The 27,271-nt window shown below is 36.1% G+C and overlaps 2 protein-coding genes across 4 annotated transcripts; one reads left to right on the top strand and one right to left on the bottom strand.

The window, feature by feature from the left end:
- Nucleotides 1-7,130: 7,130 nt before the first annotated feature.
- Nucleotides 7,131-23,371, top strand: LOC138307601 (bcl-2 homologous antagonist/killer-like). 3 transcript variants are annotated; one of them, XM_069248423.1, is made up of 6 exons: nt 7,137-7,270; nt 9,175-9,206; nt 10,590-10,854; nt 13,373-13,516; nt 17,360-17,552; nt 17,867-23,371. In XM_069248423.1, the coding sequence occupies exons 3-6, from the start codon at nt 10,601-10,603 to the stop codon at nt 17,978-17,980; spliced, it is 705 nt and encodes a 234-aa protein (XP_069104524.1). In that variant the 5' UTR covers nt 7,137-7,270; nt 9,175-9,206; nt 10,590-10,600; the 3' UTR covers nt 17,981-23,371. The 3 variants fall into 3 exon arrangements, with proteins under 3 accessions (XP_069104516.1, XP_069104524.1, XP_069104511.1); XM_069248415.1 differs by lacking the exon at nt 9,175-9,206 and having other exon boundaries at nt 7,131-7,270; XM_069248410.1 differs by lacking the exons at nt 7,137-7,270; nt 9,175-9,206 and adding an exon at nt 7,286-7,407.
- On the bottom strand, nt 22,510-26,475 carry LOC138307594 (carnosine synthase 1-like). Its single transcript, XM_069248399.1, has 2 exons — nt 25,957-26,475; nt 22,510-25,070 (listed from the first exon to the last, which is right to left on the bottom strand). Exons 1-2 carry the CDS (start codon nt 26,095-26,097, stop codon nt 23,838-23,840), a joined length of 1,374 nt encoding a protein of 457 aa, XP_069104500.1. The 5' UTR covers nt 26,098-26,475; the 3' UTR covers nt 22,510-23,837.
- Between the last annotated feature and the right edge of the window lie 796 nt (nt 26,476-27,271).

Here is a 27,271-nt window from a genome sequence, read left to right as displayed (position 1 = left end):
GATTGTCTTGAAAATCAAATGTATCATTTATTTTTCCATTCAGTATTATAGTACATATTTGTATGTGGGTAGTATAACAATACAGTATCGCCAAGTGATGCTGTAAAAAGATGGGACATTTCCATCGATATCAATCCAGAATACAGTAAGGTCAAGTGATGCTGTAAAAAGATGGGACATTGCCATCAATGTCGATCCAGAATACAGCCAAGTGATGCTGTAAAAAGATGGGACATTTCCATCGATGTCAATCCAGAATACAGCCAAGTGATGCTGTAAAAAGATGGGACATTTCCATCGATGTCGATCCAGAATACAGCCAAGTGATGCTGTAAAAAGATGGGACATTTCCATCGATGTCAATCCAGAATACAGCCAAGTGATGCTGTAAAAAGATGGGACATTTCCATCGATGTCGATCCAGAATACAGCCAAGTGATGCTGTAAAAAGATGGGACATTTCCATCAATGTCAATCCAGGTTGGACATTTATATTGATGATACTCATACTAAAACAGAAATTATTGGGGGATTATATTCTTAGAAAATCAGAGGATAATAACTTACCAGAGATTTTATTGATGTTAGATTTTGAAAAAGCATTCGATTCCTTTCAATCGTCATTAACAGAAAAAAAACCTTTGTATTTCTTTAGTTTCAGAGATTTCATTGTTCAGTGAATGTTTTAAAACACTATTATATGCATGTACTGATGGCAGTGCCTCCGTTGAAAACAATGGTCGCCTTCTCCCCTTTTTTTAAAAATTAATTAATGATACAGATGATTTGACTCTCCTTCTAATGGGTAACGATAAATAGAGAGAAAGGTATATATCTTATTCACAGTTTTAATACAACGCGACTATCGTTTGTATTAATGCTATCCGGTTTACCATGATGTGTAGAACGGAGAAGGATTTGCCCTACAATGACATCTAGTGGTGACCTCTTAAACCATTTCATTCATAAAATCCCTATTTATTGAACAATATTCCTTTTGACCAATCAAAATGTTGCATTCCCTTTACTGCAGTATGCTGTCATTGGAAGCTTGCCTTATGATTGGTGGAATTCACACAGCCTCTGTAGAATATACACAAATATACTCCCTAACTGTGTCTACATGTGTATACATGTACATACAATCTACATCTGGTTGTGACTCCTCTGTCCAACTTACATAAACTGTTAATGATAATACAAATTGGAATTACTCAAAGATTTCCTTGGAATTACTATATAAGACTTATAGACCTCAGAGTTAAAAAGTACACAGTTCAGAGCTACTTTCTGTGTACATCATAATAATTCTTTAAAATAATTATTTGATAAGGCTGCTCTCATGTGTGCATGGTTTTACCTATATCATAAGTGTGCAACACGAATCAAGAGTGTATGACAAAAATTCCTTTTTTAATGAATATAAGACTTGACTGCTTTCTTTACTTTGAAATTGTTTATCTTATGTAGGGATTTTTAATTAAGAAGAATGTTAAGCAATATTCCTTCGGACCAATCAAAATGTGGCATTCCCATTACTGCATTTGTGTGTATGCAGTCATGGGAAGCCTGCTTTCTGATTGGTGGAATTCACACAGCCTCTGTGTAGAATATACACGCACCTACTCTACATGTGTAGTACACACTTTTGTTCGTTTGTTTGTTTGTTTGATTAATTAATGTCCTATTAACAGCTATGGTCATGTAAGGACGGCCTCCCATGTATGCGGTGTGTTGCGTGTATGTTGTGCGAGGTGTGTGTTTTGGGAGACTGCGGTATATTCATGTTGTGTCTTCCTGTATAGTGGAACTTTTGCCCTTTTTATAGTGCTATATCACTGGAGCATGCCGCCGAAGACACCAAGCAACACACCCCACCCGGTCACATTATACTGACAACGGGCGAACCAGTCGTCCCACTCCCTTTTTGCTGAGCGCTAAGCAGGAGCAGAAACTACCAGTTTTATAGACTTTGGTGTGTCTCGGCCAGGGGACAGAACCCAGAGCCTTCCTCACAGGGGCGAACGCTCAACTCAAGGCCAAAAGTGAGGCGGTGCCAAGGAAGGCATTAGGAAGGATAAAGTAGTACACACTCCTCTGTCCAACTTACATAAACACTGTTAATGACAATACAAATTGGAATTACTTAAGGCTTACAGATCTTAGAGTTAAAAGTAAACTTATCTGAGTATCTTTCTGTGTACATTATAGTTATGTTTTTAAATGATTATTCATAAGGCTGCCCACATATGTTTCACTATACATACTTAACTGTGCAACACAAGAGTCAAGAGTGTAGGACAAAAACTCATTTTTAATCAATAATATGAATTTAAGGCAAAGCCTCAGAAGAGCGCAGCTACATGTAAAAGATTATAACATCATAACTTTATATTGTCTATATTTTTCTATGAGATTAACAATAAAATATTTCACTGACATGCAAATACTATCGATAGTTAGAAAGAATTGAAAACGATTCAAATGGAATAGTTCAATATACACGTACTTCAATCTTATTTTTATCAGACGCAGAGAAAACTTGGCAACATGCCATGCTATCAAAAATACGCGCGAATCTGTGCCGTCATCTTTGGCGTCAGGTTTTGTGACGTCACTGCTGACGGTGTCGTGCGCTTGAGAACATACACAGTACATATTGGACAACTACATTTATTGCGTTGTTCTTGTACATGTGTAAATTAAAACTACTTACAGTAATCTTAAAGTGTATACTGATAACACATTTAGTCTAGTACAGAAATTTCAAATCTCGTCGTGCTGATAACGAGAATTAAAACATGGCTGCCTACATGGAGGCGCGAGACTTTTCCCGCGGGACACAATTTCAAAGTCCAAGGGGTACTGGAGTGTATTGGAATCTATATGCTCACACACGTGTCATGGTTAGTAGAGCTTCGCTCTACGCGGCCTTCGGCCGCGCAGAGAGCTGCGCTCTTATAATATATATGCTTAAATGCTTTCTTTAATTTGAAATTGTTTAATTTATGTAGGAATTTCAATTAAGAAAAATGTCAAACAAATTATATACATTAGTTGAATATTCTTGAAATAATTTTATCAAAGTCAATCACCCGACCGCCATACATTAGACTGCTGATAGATATGCAAAGCCTTCAATGTATCTGTTTTCTGGAGAGTGAGAGTAATTATTTTTCCACAAAACCAGAGTGGTGTAACAAATGTCATATAATCAACAGGACTTGATGGCAGTACTGAATTAATCAAATTCATTTAATTTCAATCTAATTTTTCTGTATCTGCTGCGTTATATTTGCAGTATTTTGAGTACTTTGATTAGAGAATACTAGCTGTGGCTTAAAGATCTCAAGTTGTATGGATTGATCCGAAAAGAGGCTGTGATGAGGAAGTTAGTTACCACGAGACAAAACATATCATGGATCCCCCTAGAATCACCATGGTAAATTCAAGCTTTTAGTGATCTCGTGTAATTTATCAAAAGAGGACTTCTTTTCGGGTAATTAAAGCTCTTCTATCTGGTTATTTAGAAACCTTTCGTTAACAGTTAAGGTGACTGTGATTAAAACTTTAGCCTTTCCAATTATAGTCCTTTGAGACCACCACCAAAGATCTTAAAACAATTTCAAACTTTATTTTACAATTCTATATGGAATAGTAAAGTTGGTAAATTGAAAGGAAACTTTGTAATAGGCGAACTGTAAAGCATTAAAGCTACTTTACAAAGTGTAAACTACTTGAAACTGGAGTATTTGCAGTGGGGCACTACAAACAATATACAACCATCTTTTTGGACTGTACACATTCGGGCAGTCCTTGTGGACAAGTCTCATTAACTTAGTTTTATATCATTATGATAGAAAGGAAACCTGATTATTTGAGGTTTATTAATTGTACAAGAATATCCATAATATGGTAGCATTGTGTGATACATGGCCCTTGACATTGCATCCTGGGAAATGTGTACGCGTGCACTTAGGAAGGACAAGTGATAACGATTGCACGTGCCATCTTGCTGATACAACTCTATAGAACTCACAAGTGGAAAAAGACTTAGGAGTAATGATCGATAGCAGTCTCGAATTCAAAAACCATATACATGTATTTGAAAAAATCAAAAGAGCAAATATGATAATGGCAATAATAAGAAGATCATTTATAAAGGACAAAGAAACCTATCATTATATAAATCATTAGTGAGAACTTGATTTAGCATGTGCTATCTGGTTTCTGTTCAAAGCGAAATGCATTGAAAAATCGAAGGAGTATAAAGAAGGACAAGAAAGTTGGTCGCTGAAATTAAAAACCTTTCATACATAGACAGACTAAAAATATCTGCAGTTTGATTTAAACATATTTTATTGCAAAATGTGCAATGGGATTGGGCACAAGTTATACAACTTATATAAAGCCCGTTCCCAAAAATAATAAAACATTCAAATTACATAGACAAGATGGCATTTACAAGAAAAGATATACATAATATATAAAGTTGTATTTGAGACAGAGAGAGAGGGAGACAGTGAGGGAAGAGCGAGAGAGAGGTGGGGGTGGGAGAGAGCTATTTTATAACCAGTATGCTCCTCATTGTGTTAGTTTCAACTTGTATTATACTATTATTTTAAAATCTAAAATCTACCCCTCCGATAAAGACGACAGAAGTTCTAAACCACTTTTCTTAACTTTCGACTTCTCAATGTTCATATCCTGTCTTCGGTTTGTCTTTCTCCTGGTCACTCTAGGCTTTCTTTGAATATTCGTTTCTCTTTTGTCGTCAGTATCGGAGGGTTATACAAGTAAATACAAAACCAGTAAGATGTTGGGAGTAAAGCAGATATGGAAATATTTGATAATAATAGAAGGACGAAGTTAAAATCTATGAGTATCTTTGATATATTGCTGAGTGTGCATAAAGATTAATTCGTTTTCTTGTGTACTTAAGTTCATATTTCCAAAAAAGTAATAAATTGACAGAGAGTGGAATAAATGAGTTTAGCTGTCGAAATAAAATGATTCTTTGGTCATTATATGAATTACAATTAAAAAAGAAATGCTGTGGATCTTCAACTGGGAAACCGCAATGACATTTTTGATCTGGTACAATATTTGCTCTGAATAACTGCAGTTACCAACATTAGCGTTAAGGAGACAGCGAGGAGACATGACAGAGATTTACAAAATAACCAACGGAATGTACAATCGTGAAGTTACGGGATTTTTGAAGATGTGAAAAGATCCGGAAATAGAGGAAATTCTTTGAAAGTATACCCTCAACAATGTAAACCGTAACACTGAGTTAACTACGTAGTGCAGCGGTGTGGAACAACTTACCAGGGAGCGTTGTTTGTGCTAAGAACTTAACTTGTTTTAAAAATTAACTGGGTAGACTTTGGAAAAATATTATTTTGTCTATTTTATGATTTCAAGGCTAATTGACAACTTGATGTGATATTACAATCAATAACTGTCTTCATAAAGTATGTACAGAATTTGAGTCTGGTGTAGAGGATATATGTTATCTTGTACCAGAAATCTGTCATTAAATTTCATTAAATGTCATTAAATTAAAGATGCGAATCTTATAGATATGGCTTAATATTTCAATCTTGCATATAGCAATATGTATATATATCGCTAAAAAGATCATATTTACACGTACTTTTGATTAGGAATCATGTTAAATCTCATCCTCGGTAACCAAATATCAGCTATGTATCACATTACCTTGCATCGCCCGGGTTACTGAGGATGGCAAAATGTTAAATTAGAAACTACAGAGATATATGATAACACCAAAAAATGCAGCAAAAATACCAGGCTGAAATGGGAACTCATTAGGCGTATCCTAGAATAATTTCCCCGCAATAACAGGACACTGACTTCAGATATCATACATATATATATATGTATATATATATGATAAATTTAAAGAAAAATCCTTACGGACGAAATCTATAAGAAATAAAAACAATAACGACTGACTAGTGAGCGCTTTCGCCCCATTCAAGGGAGCTCTTCAGAAACAGTCTGAAGAGCTCCCTTGAATGGGGCGAAAGCGCTCACGTGAGATTGAGAATATGATGATATGAAATAACTGTAAAATGAATGACGCAGAAAAGATAATATGTTCTTTGTACATATTGTATATATATATACATTTTCACGGAATAAACCTTTGAATTACTTCATTTCTCATTATCATTACCTCTACTAAGCCCAGACACTATGGTTCACTAATTTAAACATTATAATTAGTTAGTAATAAACTTGAGTTTTAGATTCATTTCTTTTATATTGACTGCGTGCCACTAAGTAGATAATGGATTTATAATATTGGTTAATTGTTTGGCACTTGCCGAACATTTTAATTTCATTTTGTTTATTTATTTAAACGACTTCGGGTTTTGGCGGGAACCATACCAAAACATCACGTGGCATGTGATGTTTTCGTTCCCGGCCAAACTTGGTTGTCCTAGGCCTTTAAGAAGAAGATAAAGCCAACTAAAGTGCATTTTATTATGGATTTATTCCTTTATTCACAGCATTAACGTTGTCTTCTGCTCCTACTTCCAAATAAGATAAAGGTTTGGGTGCATTTGTCCCTGGAAAGTAGCATCAATATATTACAGGTGTTTAAATGGTTTTTTTATTATTATTTTTTTTAATTATTATTATTTTTTATATAGATAAAAACATGCCGTGTATATTATTATGTGATGTTGTGTCTATTTGTCGTCTATGAAATAATGACTACCTTCATATCTAGTCAGAGACATACATGTAGGCCTATGAGCTCTCTTATGTAGATATATTCAAGCTAATTCCTAGTCCGCTAAACCTGTCATTAGGCTTTTTAATTTTTTCCTAATAAAAAAAAATAATACTGTAATAATAAAGCCTTATAATATAGGCAGGTTTAGCGGACTAGCTAATTCCATTTGTATTTTCAGCGTTTTGGTCAGATTAACACCGAAAGACCAGAGTCTCTACTAGATCATACACATTACAATGTTTACCGTGACATGTACACATGTAGGCCTAGTGTACCGAGTACTTGGTATAAAAATTTCGTTTCGTTTTCGTGGTATGAGTGACTATTCCGTAAAATATAAAAGTAGCCTCTTGTTTTACCTCTAAACAGGAGAGTTCCTATAATCGAAGCAGCTTTTTGTTTTTGACAATCATGACGCATAAAATAGAGTTCGGTAAAGAAATACTGAATACATAGACACTTAAAGCGGAGAACTCAAGACACTTCGATATTAATAAGGTATTTTAATAAGAAAAAGTAGCGAATAAGTCAATTTTATTATTGATTTTTAAATCAGAAATACATTTGACTTTCATCGTGTCATGCAGTGTAAATGAGATCAGCATCTCCGACGTTGGTAACCTCTGTCCGTTATAGTAAGCTTCTATCTAATTTCTCTCTGTCTATATGTCTCTCTAGGTTTAATATAACAATCGATTTGGGATGTTTAAAAAGAACATTTGAAGTGTCTATAACTACAGAAAAATTCACTCTTGTGAGTTCGATTCTAGACTAGGAAGAAGAAGCATTATTTAATATTATTGTTCGGGTCGAGTGATGCAAATGGAGGAAACAGTCGTGATTATCAAGATTCATTGTTAATCTATGATAGATTATACAGTTCCTTTTGTAACATAAAAAAATGTTGGAGTAGTATGTACATGTTCCGATATAGATTATGCACATCTATGCCACCAAGTTTTATTGAAATCCCTCCAGTAATTTGGGAGTAGTATTCAGTGGATCGTTGTGTCTACATGTACTGATGGTCAGACATTCATTAAGGGTTTTTGCCAGGTCTTTGTAGGGTCCAATAGAAGGACCCATAGTTTAGGAGTAGTATTCAGTGGATCGTTGTGTCTACATGTACTGATGGACAGACATTCATTCAGGGTTTTTGCCAGGTCTTTGTAGGGTCCAATAGAAGGACCCATTCCCAGTCAGTGGCATAGTGCCCGTGCATGCTTGCTTGCTCAAACATGCAAAATATAATCTGACTAACATTTTTGTACAGTCAGGGAAAAAACACATTTGAATACACGTAACGCTGCAGAATATAGATGACGTATAAATACACATGATATGACCGACTGTATGTCTAACATAACTTTGTGCACATTTGAAAGACTTATTGGCCATCAAGGAAATATTAGATCCCTCCAGCAAATGTGGGTTTTGAATCGGCAAACACTTACGATCAACAAAATAATCAACATCGCATGAAAAGTAGAAGTATTCTTAAGACAAATAATTATGTTAAACGATAGCAAACATCTCAGAAATAGCACTTTCAACATGTTTTTTCGCCTTAGTAATGAAAAAAGGTTTGTTTTATTTTCATTTTGGTTCACTTCCAGCTCTTTAAAATGTGTGTTAACCAATGATTTCCGGGGTACGATATAGTTGGCTTTGTTTTTTGTCGATTATGAAATTCATGTTGTGAATTAAGAAAATAGTTTTTGTTGTTGATTTTTAGAAAAAAAAATATCTAAATAGACCAGAATAGGTAGAAATTTTGTCATAAATATAATGTTTCATTTTTTTGACGTGTTCGGGGACTGGTCTTAAAGCTGACAATGCAAGTTAAAAAATGTACATTTGAGATTAAAAAAAAAAATAATGAAATTTCTTTTTTCAAAATTTGTTTCTGAGACAGCCCATTGCGTTTCTAAGGACGGGCAGACGCCATTTTGTTTGAACTCAGCTTGGATACAAGACGCCTGCCAACCCCTATATAAAGCGCGTGAATTGACACACGTGCGCTCAGTCATGTACATAACACCTAGCAGTTGTCCACTGTGTATCACCTACTGATACATAAACAAAACACCTTACCTGTAAATATGTGTAGGGCTGGTTTTAGCAAGCAAACATGTCAACTCTTCTAAGCTGTATTTAGAGGTTTCACAAATTTAACTTTCCACACAAATGAATAAAAATCCTGATAATAATCCGTCCACATATCTCCATGTATGCTATCGTACCCGATGTACTCGACTTGCCACTTGCACGTGACCACCTGCCCCGAACAAGTGACGCTTCCATATATAAACTACCAAAGGCACACACGTGTACATGTGCGTGTAATATCTAATATGTTGAAGTGTTTTATTTGCTCGTATTTGACATATTTTGGGATCTAGCTGACAACATTACGTCAATGAAACCTTGTCAGGTGAGTGTAGGATTTATATTTAGTTTGACAATGTTATCTCCTATTAGATTTCCGTGTCTGTTTACGTTATAATCAAAATGGATCTCGCACGTGGAAAGAAAGTATGAATTCATGCATTACTTTTAATTTAACTGTATATATCTTTATATGGTTCTTAAAAACTTTATTTGAGAAAACATTGAAAGTACTAACCATTTTATTATCATTACGTCTTGGGTATATAGTACAGTAGATCTAGAGCCGGTCAGGTGTTAGTTAATTGTTACACCTTGAACACCAAGCGTTCGACTGATTGCACGTGTGTGTGGTTCACACGCTTTATATAGGGGTCGGTACCCGGTGTTGTATCCAAGCAGAGTTAAAACAAAATGGCGCCTGCCCGTCCTTAGAAACGCAAGGGGTTGTCTCAGAACCGAATTTTGAAAAAAAATATTGAAAAAAAAAACTTTTATTTTTTTTATACTCAAATGTATATTTTTTAACTTGCATTGTCAGCTTTAAGCAATTTCCACCATTTTGGCAGTGGTTGTTAACTTGCTGTGGTAAACAAACCAAACACGTGAACGCCAAAATTTTGTCCTAGGTTAAAATAATAAAAAAATTCATCTATTGGTTACTATTTCATTTTTCACAGCCAAAATCCGTGTTTTTTGCTCGAGCACTGGTCAGGGGAGTCTAGTATAGTACAATTATACAGTGAAGACAATATAAAATCACCACTGTTCTAATTTTATATATTATTTTCGCATGGTTATAAACCCTAATATCGTGACCTCCATTTAACCATATATACGTTTATAGTTACCAAAGAGGTAAAATAGTTATTATATTGTGACAATTTCCTGTCAGCTTCTGGGGGGCTTTGCCCCCCATACCCCCTACCGGGGCTTCGCCACTGGACCCTTAGCAGGGGGCTACCACCCCCTGCACCCCCCAAGCATGCAGGTCTTTCCAAACCTAGCTATGCCGCTGCCATTTGAAAAATTAAATAGCACTGTATTTTCAAAATTTCAGTCAACATTTTCCCAATTGTAGTAAAATACGGTTAAGACACCAAAATGATGTGAAAAGCTATGTCAATAATATTTATATATTATAAAAAATGAAGGAACTTTTTCCAGAAGTTTTCAAAATTGTAAAAAAAAATATTAAAGTTATACTTTTTATATTTTCCCAATCTTTGCTTAGGGTCCTAATCCCAAAATAGCTGGCAAAAACACTGTACATGTACACCCTGTATCCAGAATAACCTATCCACCTCCCAAATTGTTGCAGGAGGGGGCTATAATTAATCAAATGAGCCAAACTTTTAACAACAGTATCAACTGTACATATATGTAAAATCATTGATGATATTTTCTTTTTCTGATTTGTTTCCTTCAGTACTATATATCATGGCAACGTGGGATGGAGGAGGGGGAGGTGGAAGATGGAACTCCCCTGATTCTCCAACATCCCGTCAAGTATCTCCTGGATCAGAGGTTTCCCTGCGGCCAGATACAGAAGAAAATGTTGTAAACCAAGCAGAGGATGTCATCCGTAACTTTATGTACCAAAGATACCAGCAGGAGCAGATGGAGGAAGATCCAGACACGATGGATACACCAGCCATTCCAGAGCTCGTTCATTTTACCTCTGATCCCATGAGGTATATAACACAAAACATCTTTAAGATACCTGGGTCGTTTCACCCTAGATCCTGGCAGCTTTTAGACAGTGTATTGGGGACTTAATTCTAGACTTTTATTAGCCCACCATCATCATATGGTGGGCTATTCAAATCGCCCTGCGTCCGTGGTCCGTTGTCCGTCCGTAAACAATGCTTGTTATCACTATTTCTTAAAAAACTGCTGCAGGGATTTTGTTCAAACTTCACATGGAGGGTCCCCTTGGTCCATATTTGTGCCATACAGATTTTGAGGCTGATCGGAAAAACAAGATGGCCGCCAGGCAGCCATCTTTGATTTTGGCAGTTGAAGTTTGTTATCAATATTTCTTGAGAACTACTGAAGGGATTTTGTTCAAACTTCACATGGAGGTTACCATTGGTTCCTAGTTGTGCCATACAGATTTTGAGGCTGATCGGAAAAACAAGATGGCCGCCAGGCAGCCATCTTTGATTTTGGCAGTTGAAGTTTGTTATCGATATTTCTTGAGAACTACTGAAGGGATTTTGTTCAAACTTCACATGGAGGTTACCATTGGTCCCTAGTTGTGCCATACAGATTTTGAGGCTGATCGGAAAAACAAGATGGCCGCCAGGCAGCCATCTTTGATTTTGGCAGTTGAAGTTTGTTATCGATATTTCTTGAGAACTACTGAAGGGATTTTGTTCAAACTTCACATGGAGGTTACCCTTGGTCCCTATTTGTGCAATACAGATTTTGAGGCTGATCGGAAAAACAAGATGGCCGCCAGGCAGCCATCTTTGATTTTGGCAGTTGAAGTTTGTTATCGATATTTCTTGAGAACTACTGAAGGGATTTTGTTCAAACTTCACATGGAGGTTACCATTGGTTCCTAGTTGTGCCATACAGATTTTGAGGCTGATCGGAAAAACAAAGATGGCCGCCAGGCAGCCATCTTTGATTTTGGCAGTTGAAGTTTGTTATCGATATTTCTTGAGAACTACTGAAGGGATTTTGTTCAAACTTCACATGGAGGTTACCATTGGTCCCTAGTTGTGCCATACAGATTTTGAGGCTGATCGGAAAAACAAGATGGCCGCCAGGCAGCCATCTTTGATTTTGGCAGTTGAAGTTTGTTATCGGTATTTCTTGAGAACTACTGAAGGGATTTTGTTCAAACTTCACATGGAGGTTACCCTTGGTCCCTATTTGTGTAATACAGATTTTGAGGCTGATAGGAAAAACAAGATGGCCGCCAGGCGGCCATCTTGGATTTTGTTAGTTAAGGTTTGATATCCCCATTTCTCAAAAAGTGCTGAAGGGATCTTTCTCAAATTTAATATGTAGGTTCCCCTAGGGCCCTTGTTGTGCATATTGCATTTTTGGACCAATCGGTGAACAAGATGGCCGCCAGGCAGCCATCTTGGATATCGATAGTTAAAGTTTGTTATGGCTATTTCTCAGATAGTACTGAAGGGATCTGTCTCAAAATTCATATGTAGGTTCCCCTAGGGCCCTAGTTGTGCATATTGTGATTTGGGACCGATCGGTCAACAAAATTGCTGCCAGGCAGCCATCTTGGATTTTTATATTCAAAGTTTGTTATCGCTATTTCTCAGAAAGTATTGAATGGATTTTTCTCAAATTTCACATGTAGGTTCCCCTAGGGCCCTAGTTGTGCATATTGTGATTTGGGACCGATTGATCAACAAGATGGCCGCCAAGGAGTCATCTTGGATTTTGATAGTTGAAGTTTGTTACCGCTATTTCTCAAAAGGTACTGAAGCGATCTGTCTCAAATTTTATATGTAGTATGTTTGAAAAAGTTTAAAAAGTAGAGAAAAGATCCATCTTTCCTTTGTCAGACATAGATCATTCTTTGGTGGGCGCCAAGATCCCTCTGGGATCTCTTGTTTTATTTCTCACAATGTCAAATGCGAGTTTGAATTTGTCAAAGTTTAGGAATGATCAAAATTATTTTTGAATACGTTTTCTGGAATCAGAAATAATTATACATGTACAGCTGTTATAATGCATAAGGCATAATGAATGTAAGAAACAAATAATGACAGGTTCATGATCAATATCCAATTAATTTTTAGAAAAAAATCCCATCCTTCTGGATATTTCAACAAAAAATAAAATCAGTGCATTGCCTGTCATTGTGATGGAAATATTTTCAAACCTATTATACAAATACAAGCTATTGTCTAAAGATGAGATGTAATATTGAAACATATTAATAGTTTATCCCCTATATGAAAGTAAGGTGATCATATTTACACATATTAAAAAAATGTCTATCTAAAAATAAATGTTGCAAGTTAAAGAAGTATGATAAGGCTTCTGAAAAGTTTCATATATAAAAAGACAAAACACAACCCAAAACAACATATATCGGTATTATCCATAATATATAATGTAATTGCATTTATTTTTTAACAGTTATATACATGCATCATTTACCAGGATAATTACTTTGTACGTACACTGATGATGTTGGGACGTTGGTATGCTGTAAACTTTTTCTCATTACAGCCAAGCATCACAGGTTGGACGCCAGTTAGCAAGAATTGGTGATGATATCAACCGAAGATATGCTGATGAATTCAATGACATGATCAACCAGTTGAACATCACAGAAGATACAGCATATGAAGTGTTTGCAGGTGTAGCAAGAAAGTAAGGAAGCTTTAGGGATAACTGTTTCATACTGACAGTTGGTCTGTGGTTTATTGTTGGGAACCTCAGCTTACCATACTTGGGACATTACTATATATACTAAGTTTTTAAAACGCACTCACTAAACCAAAATGACAACAACGAAATTACTCTGTGTTTTCAGAATTTGGGTATTAACAATCAGTGTCCCACTAAGTATACATTAGACTTTGATGTCGAATAACCCTGTTCTGTTAATTTTCGTTCTTAAACTGTTATTTTAACCATATTCGTGATTTTTTTTAAATATTTATGTTGGTTATATCTGTTTTACTGTTATTATCAAAATTTTAGTTATCTTTAACTAAAAGCATGTTATTATTTTCTAGCACACGTTATATTTTTGTTGCTGTGTTATCTCTATCTTTGCATGCGTTTGTCTTAAATGATGTTAGATTTAGTGGCTGATGTTATTATTTATTTTGCATTGTTATTCATTTCATTTCACGTGTTAGTGTCAGCAATGATTGTTAATGATTTTGTTTCCCATGTTATTGCCAGAATGTTACGTGATTTTTATGTGAAACTTTGTTAGCATCAACAGAACATGTGATTATTTACGTGACCACATTACGAGTATCGTTGGAAACATTATTTTTTTGAAAGCATTATTTTTTTCGTGGAAATACCACTGCCTATTGTTCTCATTGACCCGCTACAGCGACAGCGCAGTGAGCCGGCGGGCGAGCTTCGCTAGTGTGTTGACCACTCACCCATAACGAGAGCACGGCTCCCAATATATAGTCGATTGGCGGTATCGCTGTCACTGTATTGCTACCGTATCGCATGTGCTGTGCAACTGAGCATGGAATATATATAGTTTTCAGTTACTATATTTACAGTTCTTTTTCTCCAAAGTTTGCATTCACTGTATAAATTTATTGAAAATTCCTTACACATTAGGGTTGTGTTGGAATCGGCAAGGACATTTAAATCCTTGGAATCGGTCATAGTTTAACTACACTGTACAAAGATTTGATGTTTTTTAACATATTGTGTATTTCAAGTTTATTGATTATTACGTTATAAATGTAATATATAGATATGTTTCTGATAACATACGTAATATGTTTTGATTAACGAAATTGTGTACATTTCTTGAATGGCTGATTAACAAAATTATTTGTCTAAGTTATGCATATTATGGAATCTGTTTTGATTAACAAAATTGTGTACATTTCTTGAATGGCTGATTTATATATATCACAACATTATTTGAGGCATATTTTGGAACAAGTGCTATATATTCAAAATGTACATTACAAAATCTACTATACCGACGGTAATTCTATATGTCGTATCGTACAGGGAAGACACAAATAAATATCAAATGCACGTCTCTTGAATACAGTTACAATACGCATGATGCAAACTGACATGCTTTTATTTAATTAAATACACTGTATTGTACGTTTTGTCTACGTTAAGAAAAGTGAAATATATATTCAAGTTCATGCTAAAATCACTGTCAAAACAAACTCCATTGTATCCGACTTGCTACCGCGACTTGCTACCGCGCAGGGACATGTAACATGCGCAGCGACCCGTGAAAATTGCCTGCGGGTCAAGCAGTCGTGGATCTTTATTTTCGTCAAGTATTATTATCTACGCTAGAAGGCCGTTACCATTAATTTGTATGTACTGTTTGGAATCGGCTTGGTAACTAAGCCATTAACTTCAACAAAGATTTTTGAAAAAATGGTACCATGACATAGAGTCATCTAGTTAAAGGAAAACTATACTCTACTATCAAAGAATTTGTGTCACGATAAAATGAGGTGTGTTCTCCTTTCAAGACACTCGGAGTCATTAGTTGCCGGACACCTAGATATCCGCATTTCGATGTCAGGACATGTATTGTGATGCTACGTTTCTCTCTGATTTTTTTTAATTAATAAATAGCATTGTCATGAACTTTCGTTTTCTTATAAACTGTTAAGCAATGCGGGACGAAAGCGTAATTGTGAGAACCGCGATGAACAATGTAACCCTGTACAATTTCACCTGGATGCGGAGGCTGGTGGAAAATTATGTATATTTAATGAGGGTAAAACTTTTGTGTAGATTCCTTACTTTTTTCAATGATCTATGCATTCTTTCTAAAGACTGTAGTAAAAAGTAACACATACTTGTATTCATCTTAGCGATTAACATTTTTCTTCATATTTAATTCTCCCTTTCTCTTTCTTTCTTTCTCTCCCTCCCTCTCTGAGTGACAGGTCACAGCACTTACAGGTTCTCGCCATGTCTGCTAGTGTGATTATCCTGGAATTCACACTAGACCTATGCTAGACAATAATTGTATACACTTTATAGACAAAGATATTGAAAGGGACCATTAACATTGAAAGTTGCTAGTAGACGTAAAAAATCTCTTTATGAGTTGCAAATTGGTTGAAATCTTAACCAGAGACTTAAAGGATTTGTGCAGTCAAAAATAATAATTTCAGTTTATGCTGGAAATGGCTTTATTAGCACGTGTAGAAACCTCTCCGTGCCGCGCACGACTGGAATAACCCGTAAGAAGTCGATATCGAGGTCAAATTTTCTGACCACCCGATCATGCGTATTTTCTAGCTCTAAACCGTGTGACGTCATAATAGTCCATGGCTTATAGCTGTACTATAACTGATGTGCTATCAATAACATCGACGGTCACAATATAAATCAGCCATTCAAGAAATGTATACAATTTCGTTAATCAAAACAGATTCCATAATATGCATAACTTCGACAAATAATTTTGTTAATCAGCCATTCAAGAAATGTACACAATTTCGTTAATCAAAACAGATTACGTACGTTATCAGAAACATATCTATATATTACATTTATAACGTAATAATCAATAAACTTGAAATACATAATATGTTAAAAAACATCAAATCTTTGTACAGTGTAGTTTATGTAAGGAATTTTCAATAAATTTATACAGTGAATGCAAACTTTGGAGAAAAAGTACTGTAAATATAGTAACTGAAAACTATATATATATTCCATGCCCAGTTGCACAGCACATGCGATACGGTAGCGATACAGTGACAGCGATACCGCCAATCGACTATATATTGGGAGCCGTGCTCTCGTTATGGGTGGGTGGTCAACACATTAGCGAAGCTCGCCCGCCGGCTCACTACGCTGTCGCCGTAGGGGGTCAATGAGAACAATAGGCAGTGGTATTTCCACGAAAAAAATAACGCTTTCAAAAAAAATAACGTTTCCAACGATACTCGTAACGTGGTCACGTAAATAATCACATGTTCTGTTGATGCTAACGAAGTTTCACATAAAAATCACGTAACATTCTGGCAATAACATGGGAAACAAAATCATTAACAATCATTGCTGACACTAACACGTGAAATGAAATGAATAACAATGCAAAATAAATAATGACATCAGCCACTAAATCTAACATCATTTAAAAAAGACAAACGCATGCAAAGATAGAGATAACACAGCAGCAAAATTATAACGTGTGCTAGAAAATAATAACATGCTTTTAGTTAAAGATAACTAAAATTTTGATAATAACAGTAAAACAGATATAACCAACATAAATATTTAAAAAAAATCACGAATATGGTTAAAATAACAGTTTAAGAACGAAAATTAACAGAACAGTGCTACCAGTGTAAGAGTCAACATTTATTTCAAAATTTCTGTTCAACCATTTGTAAACATATATGTGATAACCATTATTGCTTATCCTTTTAAACTAGTTGTAACATCAATTGAGTGTATGCCTAACTAGAATATCCTATATTTGGTTATTTATGTTGTGTATTTATGTTTCTCTCACAGATTATTTTCTGAAGGGATAAACTGGGGCAGGGTCTCGGCGCTCCTGTGTTTTGCATACAGAATAGCAATGAAAGTTTTGCGTGTCCGAGAACGAGCCTCGAGATTCGCAGACTTTCTAAAACTCATCATTAACCATGTGGTCCGATTCATCAAGGAGATGATTGCATCATGGATAGCGCGGGAAGGTGGATGGGTAAGTATTAGTGATGTGTTCTTAAAGGTTAAAAGCAGATTGTATCGTGTCATCCTTTGGATGAACTCTTGATAGTTTAAATGAAAAGGAAATTGAAATACTGTAACAATATATCGCATGTGTTTTATTCTGCTGTACTATCTAAAATGTACCTTTTTTGAGTGAGAAAGATTTAAGAACATACCGATTTTGTTTAATCAAAATAAAAAGAAAGTACATGAAAATATCAGTAGAATTAGATTATCTCCCTTTAGAACTTGAAATGCATCAACACCTACTGTATTAGATAGTGAGTAAACCTGTTTCTCCTCTAGGTGGCGGCCCTCAAGTACATGCCAACCGTTAGCTTGAAGACTCTTGGGGCCATCGCTGGAATCTGTTTCCTAGCCATAGGTGCAGTGTTCTACTTCAACAAAAAAGGAAGTTGAGTGAACGTTTGGTCTAGTAGTTATCATTGACATTGATCTCAGTTGAGAAGATTACTCCATGACCAGCCCAAAGACATTTTAAAATGGTCGAAGAGGAAACCGACAGCGTAGAGGGATGTTTTACAGTGAGCAAGAGAGTTAGTTTTATGTAATATCCATTGTTATCATGGCTAGACACACACACAGTATAACATGTATCAGTTAGAAGGAATGCCAATGACAGCTCAGTAAACTTCAGTACACATAGAAGTAAATATTCATCGGTCTTTCAAACGTCCTTTTAATGAATTTCAAGAAGACTATATACCAAAGACAATACTTCACTTAACTAATCAAAGTAACTGAAATAAAAGTCAATGTTTTTGAAAAGAAAATTTAACAAACTTACTAAACCTAAAAAAAATGATTTAACCCCCCCCCCCCTAACTAGAAAAGTAGCCCTGCTAACCATGTATTGCTACACTGGTATTAAATATTTCTATAGGATTCCTTTGTGCACTTCATTTTGTGCAGTTTCCTATAGCGACTATAATGGACTCTTGTAGTGTTGATTCTGTCGTGACAATTTTGGATATTACATAAATTATGACTTTGACTGGACATTCCAGTGTAAAAAGAATGTATGCAACTTCTATCTGTTGACTTGATTGTTCAGAGGATGTTTACTCATGTTGTTTGACAGAAGTGCCTAAATGTTACGTGTGATGTTAATCAGGGTAGGACATTTTTATTTTGGGAGATCTTGTTTAAACTGGTATGATTTTTGAAATTAGATGTTTTGGGCTTTATCTTTGCACAGCAATATATTTTGAATGGGTTGAATGAATTCACAATATGCACTGACATTGTGTATAAACTATTTTGAATGATTTGGTTGGATTATGTTCTAGACTATTATATAGATATCACCAAAAGGCACTGTTAGTTGAGTATATTGTGGATATTCTCGCCAATCAGATTGGTGGGGTTATATTGTGTTTACCTGTCACCCTTCAGTTGATATCTCATCAGCAAGAAAATACTTGTCACAGTACATAACATACAAATGCATGTATACCAACATATCGATCTACAATATGTATTTGATTTATAAACTATGTAATGTATGTCTGTTTAAATACCTAGGTATACTTGTCACCTACTGACGAAAGCCTGTGTACTTTATCCTGAGCAGTACTTATTACAATAATCATTTAGCTGTGATATTAATTCAGTTGATTTATGATACCAGTCGTTACACTTTCTATTTTTGATATTCTTTTGTCATTGTCAATGGATCTGTTTGGGAATTCAGTGTCTCCTATCAAGAGCTTTGTTTAGACATAGTGCTATGATTAAGAGCCTTTCTGTTTAGGTATATTTACTGTATGTGATAGTGTTACTGACACGATTATAACACAGTTGTGTACATATTTTCTTACGATAGCTATACATAACAGGTCCTTATACTTGTGCCTTATGTATCTTCTGCTTGTTTAACTGTGCACATGACACATAGTAAGTAGTAAACCATATACGATACATAAACAAAACAGCAACATTCCTACAATAACATCCCCCATAAATAACAGGCTATAAACAGCGCCCAGAGAATGGATATTTGCTCGCTGATAAAAGACTGTATTTTGTAATTGGCTAATCACTCTTTAGTAGTAATGATCGAAGAATTAAGATATTTCATTGCTATTGTTGAATGTGGAGATATAATGGTTATTCATGTTATCTAGTCTTAGATATAAATAAGGAAAACTAATTTAAGTTATCTTTGAAATGTTGTTCAGACAGAAAACCGTAAAAAGCACACCACAACAGGATCCTTTATCATAGATGATGAGTGCAAGCTTTCAATGACTTACATGTTAGAGGGTGTTCAATATCTCATATTTGTATGTATTTGAGTATCAAAGTTGACTTTTGTGAGGAGATTGTAAACATTTCATAAGCCTTTGATGGCCAAGTGAAAAAGTGCTGGATGGGTATTGTTGTATGATGAATGTAGATGTAAGATTCAAATAGCATTAACTTTTCAGATGACAACATATCCACTGCAAGTGATATTTAAGCATTATTCTCAATATCTTTTGGGTTTATTAAGTCACAGACAAAAACGAAGGGACATTCTTCATTGACATAAAACGTCTATGAAAAAGAATGTTCGTTCATTTTTTGTCTCTAACTATATAAACCCAATAGATATTGAGAATTATGTTTCATAATTCTATTTGAATAACTCAGTGGGGTATCTTTTAGGCTTCTCTGTTTTCACTTACTTTTACAATAAAACAAATTCCATAGTGTGATATCTTATCCAATAATTCAGTTTTTTTGACTGCTGCTTTTAAAATTTCCTGTGAAATTGCTCTGTATGTATGACATCATAATACTTGTCGCACAATCTTTTTGGTCTATGGAAAAAATACCTCAAAGATGTATCAAATAGAAATGAGTGTAACATATGAAATTAAATTGTAAATCAATAAACCAAATGGAAGTTTAATGCTTAATAAGGAAATAATTCTACTCATTTATAGCATTAAAATGGCATGTCATTTAAAAATGTGTGCTCTGTAGTGATAGATAAATGGATGTTTATAATGTGTGAGAATCTAATACTTAAGTAGGGTACGACTTGATTGACAAATACAGATGAGGAATGAAAGAAGTAAAAGAAAACATGTATCCAAGTTAAAGTCAGACACCATCTAATATTTATTTCATCGTTAAATATGTATGTATTAATTTGACTTACAATAAAAACATAATACACACGCCCCTGTCACAGAATTAAATTTGCAGTGTCTTTGAAGGTTTAAATTGTGTGTAAATGGCTTATGTACATAACAATGCTTTTGGTTTGCATTTCACTTCTTTGTGGATGATTTGGATCATTTGAGTTTATGGTAAAATTGGCTTTCTTTTAAATCAGGTTGAATGACAGATCATATAATTGCCAGTAGGTTGAATGACAGATTATATAATTGCCATTAGATTGAATGAGTGGTCGTATATCTAAGTATGTTGTATGTTAGTGAATGTTAAAGTGATGGGATTAGTGTTTAGGTTGAGAAGTATGTACACCTTGTAAAGGTCATTCAATGTTGAATTGATAGAATGACTACATAAGGATTTACAGATTCATTCAACAATATCCAGGTTTGGAATCGAATAAAATTATCTGCTACCAAGATTGAATTTGACAATCTTGAGATTTTATAAGGAACATCAAAAATATGTCCACTTTGGTAGACTTACATTTTCTAGTGCTAGCTTTGTTATGGAAGGCTATTTTGTTACATTTAACAAATGTGTTTGAAGTAAAACTCCAAGACACTAAGACCTTCTCTTTTCCGAGACTGTTCCAGTCATGACTTTGATAACTTTATGGACTTGTAATTTGATAACTTTATGGACTTGATAATTATATTGTGTAATGAATTACAAGTGTGTGTATAACATCCATTAAAAACTGTGATAAAAAAATCAATAAGATTGTACAAGAGATTAGAAATGTATTTATACTATAATGTTGACTTGTATGAGATACAAGTTTTCTTGACATAATGAACAGACTGAATCTACTCTATTATCATTATAATATATCAGATTTCTTTGCCCTGTGCGGCTGTATACAGCTAGTGGCGGATGTGTATTAGTGGCAAAGCCCTGTATGTCTGTATACAGCTTGTGGCGGATCTGTATTAGTGGCAAAGCCCTGTACGGCTGTATACAGCTAGTGGCGGATGTGTATTAGTGGCAAAGCCCTGTACGTCTGTATACAGCTAGGGGCGGATGTGTATTAGTGGCAAAGCCCTGTACGGCTGTATACAGCTTGTGGCGGATGTGTATAAGTGGCAAAGCCCTGTACGGCTGTATACAGCTTTTGGCGGATGTGTATTAGTGGCAAAGCCCTGTGCGGCTGTATACAGCTAGTGGCGGATGTGTATTAGTGGCAAAGCCCTGTACGTCTGTATACAGCTTGTGGCGGATCTGTATTAGTGGCAAAGCCCTGTACGGCTGTATACAGCTTGTGGCGGATGTGTATTAGTGGCAAAGCCCTGTACGTCTGTATACAGCTAGTGGCGGATCTGTATTAGTGGCAAAGCCCTGTACGGCTGTATACAGCTTGTGGCGGATGTGTATTAGTGGCAAAGCCCTGTACGGCTGTATACAGCTTGTGGCGGATGTGTATTAGTGGCAAAGCCCTGTACGTCTGTATACAGCTTGTGGCGGATGTGTATTAGTGGCAAAGCCCTGTACGGCTGTATACAGCTTGTGGCGGATGTGTATTAGTGGCAAAGCCCTGTACGGCTGTATACAGCTTTTGGCGGATGTGTATTAGTGGCAAAGCCCTGTACGGCTGTATACAGCTTGTGGCGGATGTGTATTAGTGGCAAAGCCCTGTACGTCTGTATACAGCTAGTGGCGGATCTGTATTAGTGGCAAAGCCCTGTACGGCTGTATACAGCTTGTGGCGGATGTGTATTAGTGGCAAAGCCCTGTACGGCTGTATACAGCTTGTGGCGGATGTGTATTAGTGGCAAAGCCCTGTACGTCTGTATACAGCTTGTGGCGGATCTGTATTAGTGGCAAAGCCCTGTACGGCTGTATACAGCTTGTGGCGGATGTGTATTAGTGGCAAAGCCCTGTACGGCTGTATACAGCTTGTGGCGGATGTGTATTAGTGACAAAGCCCTGTACGGCTGTATACAGCTAGTGGCGGATGCGTATTAGTGTAGTATACAAATAATCTTTGTACTGTTTGTATAAGTGCGTTTTCTGAACCTGATTGAATGGCTGAATTTTCTATGTGATTTCTGCTTAGCTGGTACACAAGGTTTTATGATGAACTATCATCGGATTATATACTGATCGGCTGTTATATACAAAACATGCCCAAACTTACTGTGTTTGTAACCACTAGTCATTTTGTCTAAGTCGGAGAGTATTTCAGTATCTGCAATTTAAATAGCTTCAGAGTGACTCGCGCGGAAAATTGAAATAGACACAAATTCATAACCAACACCCTTGTATTTTTATATAAATCAATGATACACTCTTACATGCATACAATATATATAGTATGGGACATTGAAGTTCATGCTGAGTCAATGAGTGATGGCTCACCAACTGTGTGCTCAGCATATTGTTAGTAGTAAATGGGAACTATATTGAACAATACCAACATTTTTACTGGATACCGTACCACTTCTTTGCAGACGAATGTTGATGTAATAGTGAACGTCTAGTTTATTCCCTGATGTGGAGCCTTAGAAATCCTTCTGTCAGGTTTCTGAAGGGATTCTCCTGGATTCTCCATTGTGGTATTTTCCAAGCACTATTATATTATTTTTGTTAAGAAGTTAAATTGGCTCAATAAACATTTTATAATTACGTTGTTGTTGTTAGATAAGATGTGTTGTCTAGGCGATGAGAAAGTTAGTATCACATGTCGGTATACTTAACCATGATACCTTTTGTCTTTCCATCCATTAAAATTGCAGAAGATTTATTCCATTTGTAGCGTTTATTTCGGAACTGAGTCTTTAACTTTCCACTAGCGTCCCTTATAGTTAACCAATACGTTTACGTCCTGGAACTGTGTTATATAGGGTGTATGCTTCATGAAGATCCATGCTTATGTCCCGTAGATGTGTTGGATAGAGGAAGATAAAGAAGCTATGCTATTATAAAATTATGTATTGTCCTCTGTCTACAAAAAGAAAAAAATCCGGTAAAGTGACTATAATGCCTTTTTTTTGTCAACATTATTATTAGGCCCACAGACTGGTAAATCGTTCTATGTTATAGTCTGTTTCTGTAAATCCCAGGTCCCGATAGAGCGCGATCAGGTTTATTATTAGGCCCACAGACTGGTAAATCGTTCTATGTTATAGTCTGTTTCTGTAAATCCCAGGCCCCGATAGAGCGCGATCAGGTTTTGCCGTGCATGCTGTATACTTGTGTTGCTTAGTGCCACCAGATGACAGAATGTTCTCAGAAAAGCTTCATTATCATCTTGGATATCTTCTATCTTAAACCGAAACCGATTTTCCAGAACAATGTCTTTAGTCTCAACCAAAGACATCAGCTTCCGTTGAACATCTTCTCTTTGAAACTGCTTTCCGTGGAAATTATTGTAAAGAAATACTCCAACAGCAAATGAGCTGGTAGATATCTTTGGAAAAGAAGGTTTGATTCCACAAGCGATAGCGGCTGCCACCTCCCACAAGTTGATGCCATGTGTCGTCTGGTAGATGATACATCTTCGATAAGAACCCTGTCTTCCATTAATCTCGACGAGTTTTGGACCCGACTGCGTTAGTTTAAATTCTGTGTTGAACACGCCATGATGTAACCCTATTTGGTAACAGCAATGATATGCGGCTCTCTTCAGCTGGTCCTGCATCTCGGTACAAATGCTGGAAGGCACGCAAGTGGTGGTGCAGCAAAACGTCTCGGGGAGATATAGACCAATATCGGTAATAAACGCGGCTACTAGCTCACCGTTGTACATCACTACGTCTACTTCATGAGAATGGCCCTCTAGAAACTCCATCAGTACCATGGACCTCCCAAACACGTCGCTATAAGAATCTCGTCTAAACAATTGCTGAATCCGGTGATACTGCTGGATGCAATCTTCCTCCGATATCACCTTAACAACTCCCCTGGATCCTACGTGACGCTCTGGCTTCAGTATGGCGGGGTATCTTACTGATTTAGCGTCTTTGATGTCTTCCTCACTTCCGATAGGGTAGGATATTGCCAAGTACTTCTCTGTGTTGTATTTAGAATATCTTTTTTTTAGTCGAAGAGCAACATATGTGTTTTGTTTGCTCCGCACAGTCATGGCCGCGTCCGGATGGACTCCCCGAAGTCCAAGCTTCTGACAAATGGCAGCTGTTATGGGTATATCCTCCTCAGTAAAGGTAAAACATCCGTCAATATCTCCAACACCATCACCTAGCAGTTGTACGATGTTTACCACATGTTTATCATTAGCTGTCTGGTCTGTATAATAATCATACAAGATGACTTTATCCACTTTGTTTGCTTCGCAGTTGTCGGCCTCGTGCGTCACCAAAGTTATCTGTGATGTAAAATTGATATTGTATTACTTTTGATTGGGATTACTTTTTGATTTATCTGAAAAAGTTAGTTTGATGATATACTGTATAGGACATGCGATACGAAATACAATGTCAAATGACTTTTGGCTTTGTGTATAGGTAAATCGACATGCTTAGTTCCAGAACCAGAATATTTTAACTACACACCTTTCTTAGTGATGAAATTTGATTCATCATTGCCATAAATGACAAAGCATTGGACAAAACAGGGTGTTTACAATATTAAAGTGGTAAACGCGTCTGCCAAAAGCCTCTATCTCCCGGTTGCGAGTTCGGGTCAGTTGCACATATACTGACAATTGCTATCAAACATTTATGAGTCGTATACTAAAATAAATTTAGTCGGGTTGTAGAATAGTATTCTTACATACCTACGGGTATAATACTGGCTGGTCTAGGGCAATACACTCATGCCGCCTGAGGCTGTATTGCATGGCTACCCATGCAATAAAGCCTCGGGACGTCACGGCTTCAACAAAATTTATATTTCATGGGTAAAATTTTAACATTTTTTTCACAAACTATAAAAGATGCAAACAACGGAATTTTTGTTGAAAATATCACGTAATTTTTCAAATATGAAAAATCGACTTTCAGCCGTGGATTTCTTCGAATTTATTTCAAAATGATGGGATATTATAGTTGTAAAATTGCAATAAAACGTCGAGGTATGAAAGAAAAATACTCTTTCTTAAGTGGATATGGCGGATAGGGATATTCTACCCTCGGGATTATAAAATGTTGCAAAACCCTCGGCAAGCCTCGGGTTTTACTACATTTTGTGATCCTCAGGTAGAATATTCATTTCCTTCATATCCACATATGAAAGAGTCTTATTATATCTACCTTGATTCTGGCTTCGTTGAAAATATCCCACACTTTTCTTGAACTATGCCCGCCTGAACCGATGACTAGGATGGTCTTGTTTTCCAGCTGCTCTCTGACTTTGCTGGGGTATGTAAAAGATTCCTGTGCAGCCATTTTCATCAAGCCTTTTGAATTTTTTATGAATGTGAAGGACTTGGGAGTATACCCTAGTTATTTTATAGTCCCTTACGCATTAACTGCGGTCCTTCAAATGTGACATGCGCAAAAGTACTTTCGCGAGGACGACCTTGTTGCCATTTGAGTAACAGTCCTGTATTTGAGGGATAATTTTGTTACACAAATGCAGGATTCTGTAAAAAGGAAAATGGATAAAGTTTTTTTTTTTAATTTGTATAAAAAAGGGCGTCATAATTTTCAGATATCCTTATAACTGATAGAAGACTTTATGTTTTTGTGTATGAACTATTGAAATGACAATTTAGGTGCTCTCCATAGACTACAGTGTATAGCCATCAGGGAAATTTAGTGCAAATGTCATGGTTGACTGACCTTTACCTGTGTTCTATTTTTTACCCCATAGTAAGCAATAGAGGTGATTTCGTTTGTGACTTTTACAAACATTTAGATAATAGAATTTTGTTTTTATTTTAGTAATAATGTGGAAAGTTGCATTAGTGATGATGCCATGTAAAAATTATGATACCCTTTTTTGACAACAGTGTTTAAAACAACTTTATCATTTTTCATTTCAAAAGAATCCTCTGATCCTGCATTTGCATAACAAAATGATCACTCAAATACATTACTATTATACGGGAGTGTGCCCAACCTGATCAGTATGGTGCGATCTTGTGTCGTTTACAAATGTATTAACAAAGCCGACGATCGGGGAAAAGAGCATTGTATCAGGGATTTTTTTTATTCCCAAAGAACAAATGGAATCGCCAAGCATATATTAAGGTGGTAAAAAGAGAAAATTGGAACCCAACAGATGTTTGCTCTGAACATTTTGACGGAGACACAGCGATGATTCAGAAGATGTCAACTACAGGCCAACGTTGTTTTCTAATAAACAAACTGCAGCTAGTGATTATGAACAGGCTAGAGCATCGAGACTATTGTGGGGGAGAAAGGAACAGGTAATTCAGTGATTCATGCGGTTTTCTTATCACACCAGCCATCTTGTATACGACTGACTTGGTCAGCTGATTGTAGGCTAAAAATACACATTATGATTTTCAATTGGTTCCGGGTCGTTTCTCCTGGTCCCGGGTCGTTTCGCCTGTTCCCGGGTCGTTTCTCCCTTAAACCTGTAGAAGACAATTTAAAACAC

Source organism: Argopecten irradians, chromosome 1 (genome assembly GCF_041381155.1).
Source record: "Argopecten irradians isolate NY chromosome 1, Ai_NY, whole genome shotgun sequence".
Taxonomy (NCBI): domain Eukaryota; kingdom Metazoa; phylum Mollusca; class Bivalvia; order Pectinida; family Pectinidae; genus Argopecten; species Argopecten irradians.
The sequence above is the reverse complement of the archived record's forward strand: the minus strand, read 5'-3'. Positions and strand labels throughout refer to the sequence as shown.

Coding starts and splice junctions, on each gene's coding strand:
- LOC138307601 (XM_069248410.1), top strand. CDS start 7,365: ATGAGATCAGCATCTCCGACGTTGGTAACCTCTGTCCGTTATA. Junction 10,855..13,372: donor TTTACCTCTGATCCCATGAG/GTATATAACACA, acceptor TTCTCATTACAG/CCAAGCATCACAGGTTGGAC. Junction 13,517..17,359: donor TTTGCAGGTGTAGCAAGAAA/GTAAGGAAGCTT, acceptor TTTCTCTCACAG/ATTATTTTCTGAAGGGATAA.
- LOC138307594 (XM_069248399.1), bottom strand. CDS start 26,097: ATGAAAATGGCTGCACAGGAATCTTTTACATACCCCAGCAAAGTCAGA. Junction 25,071..25,956: donor TCAACGAAGCCAGAATCAAG/GTAGATATAATA, acceptor TTTACATCACAG/ATAACTTTGGTGACGCACGA.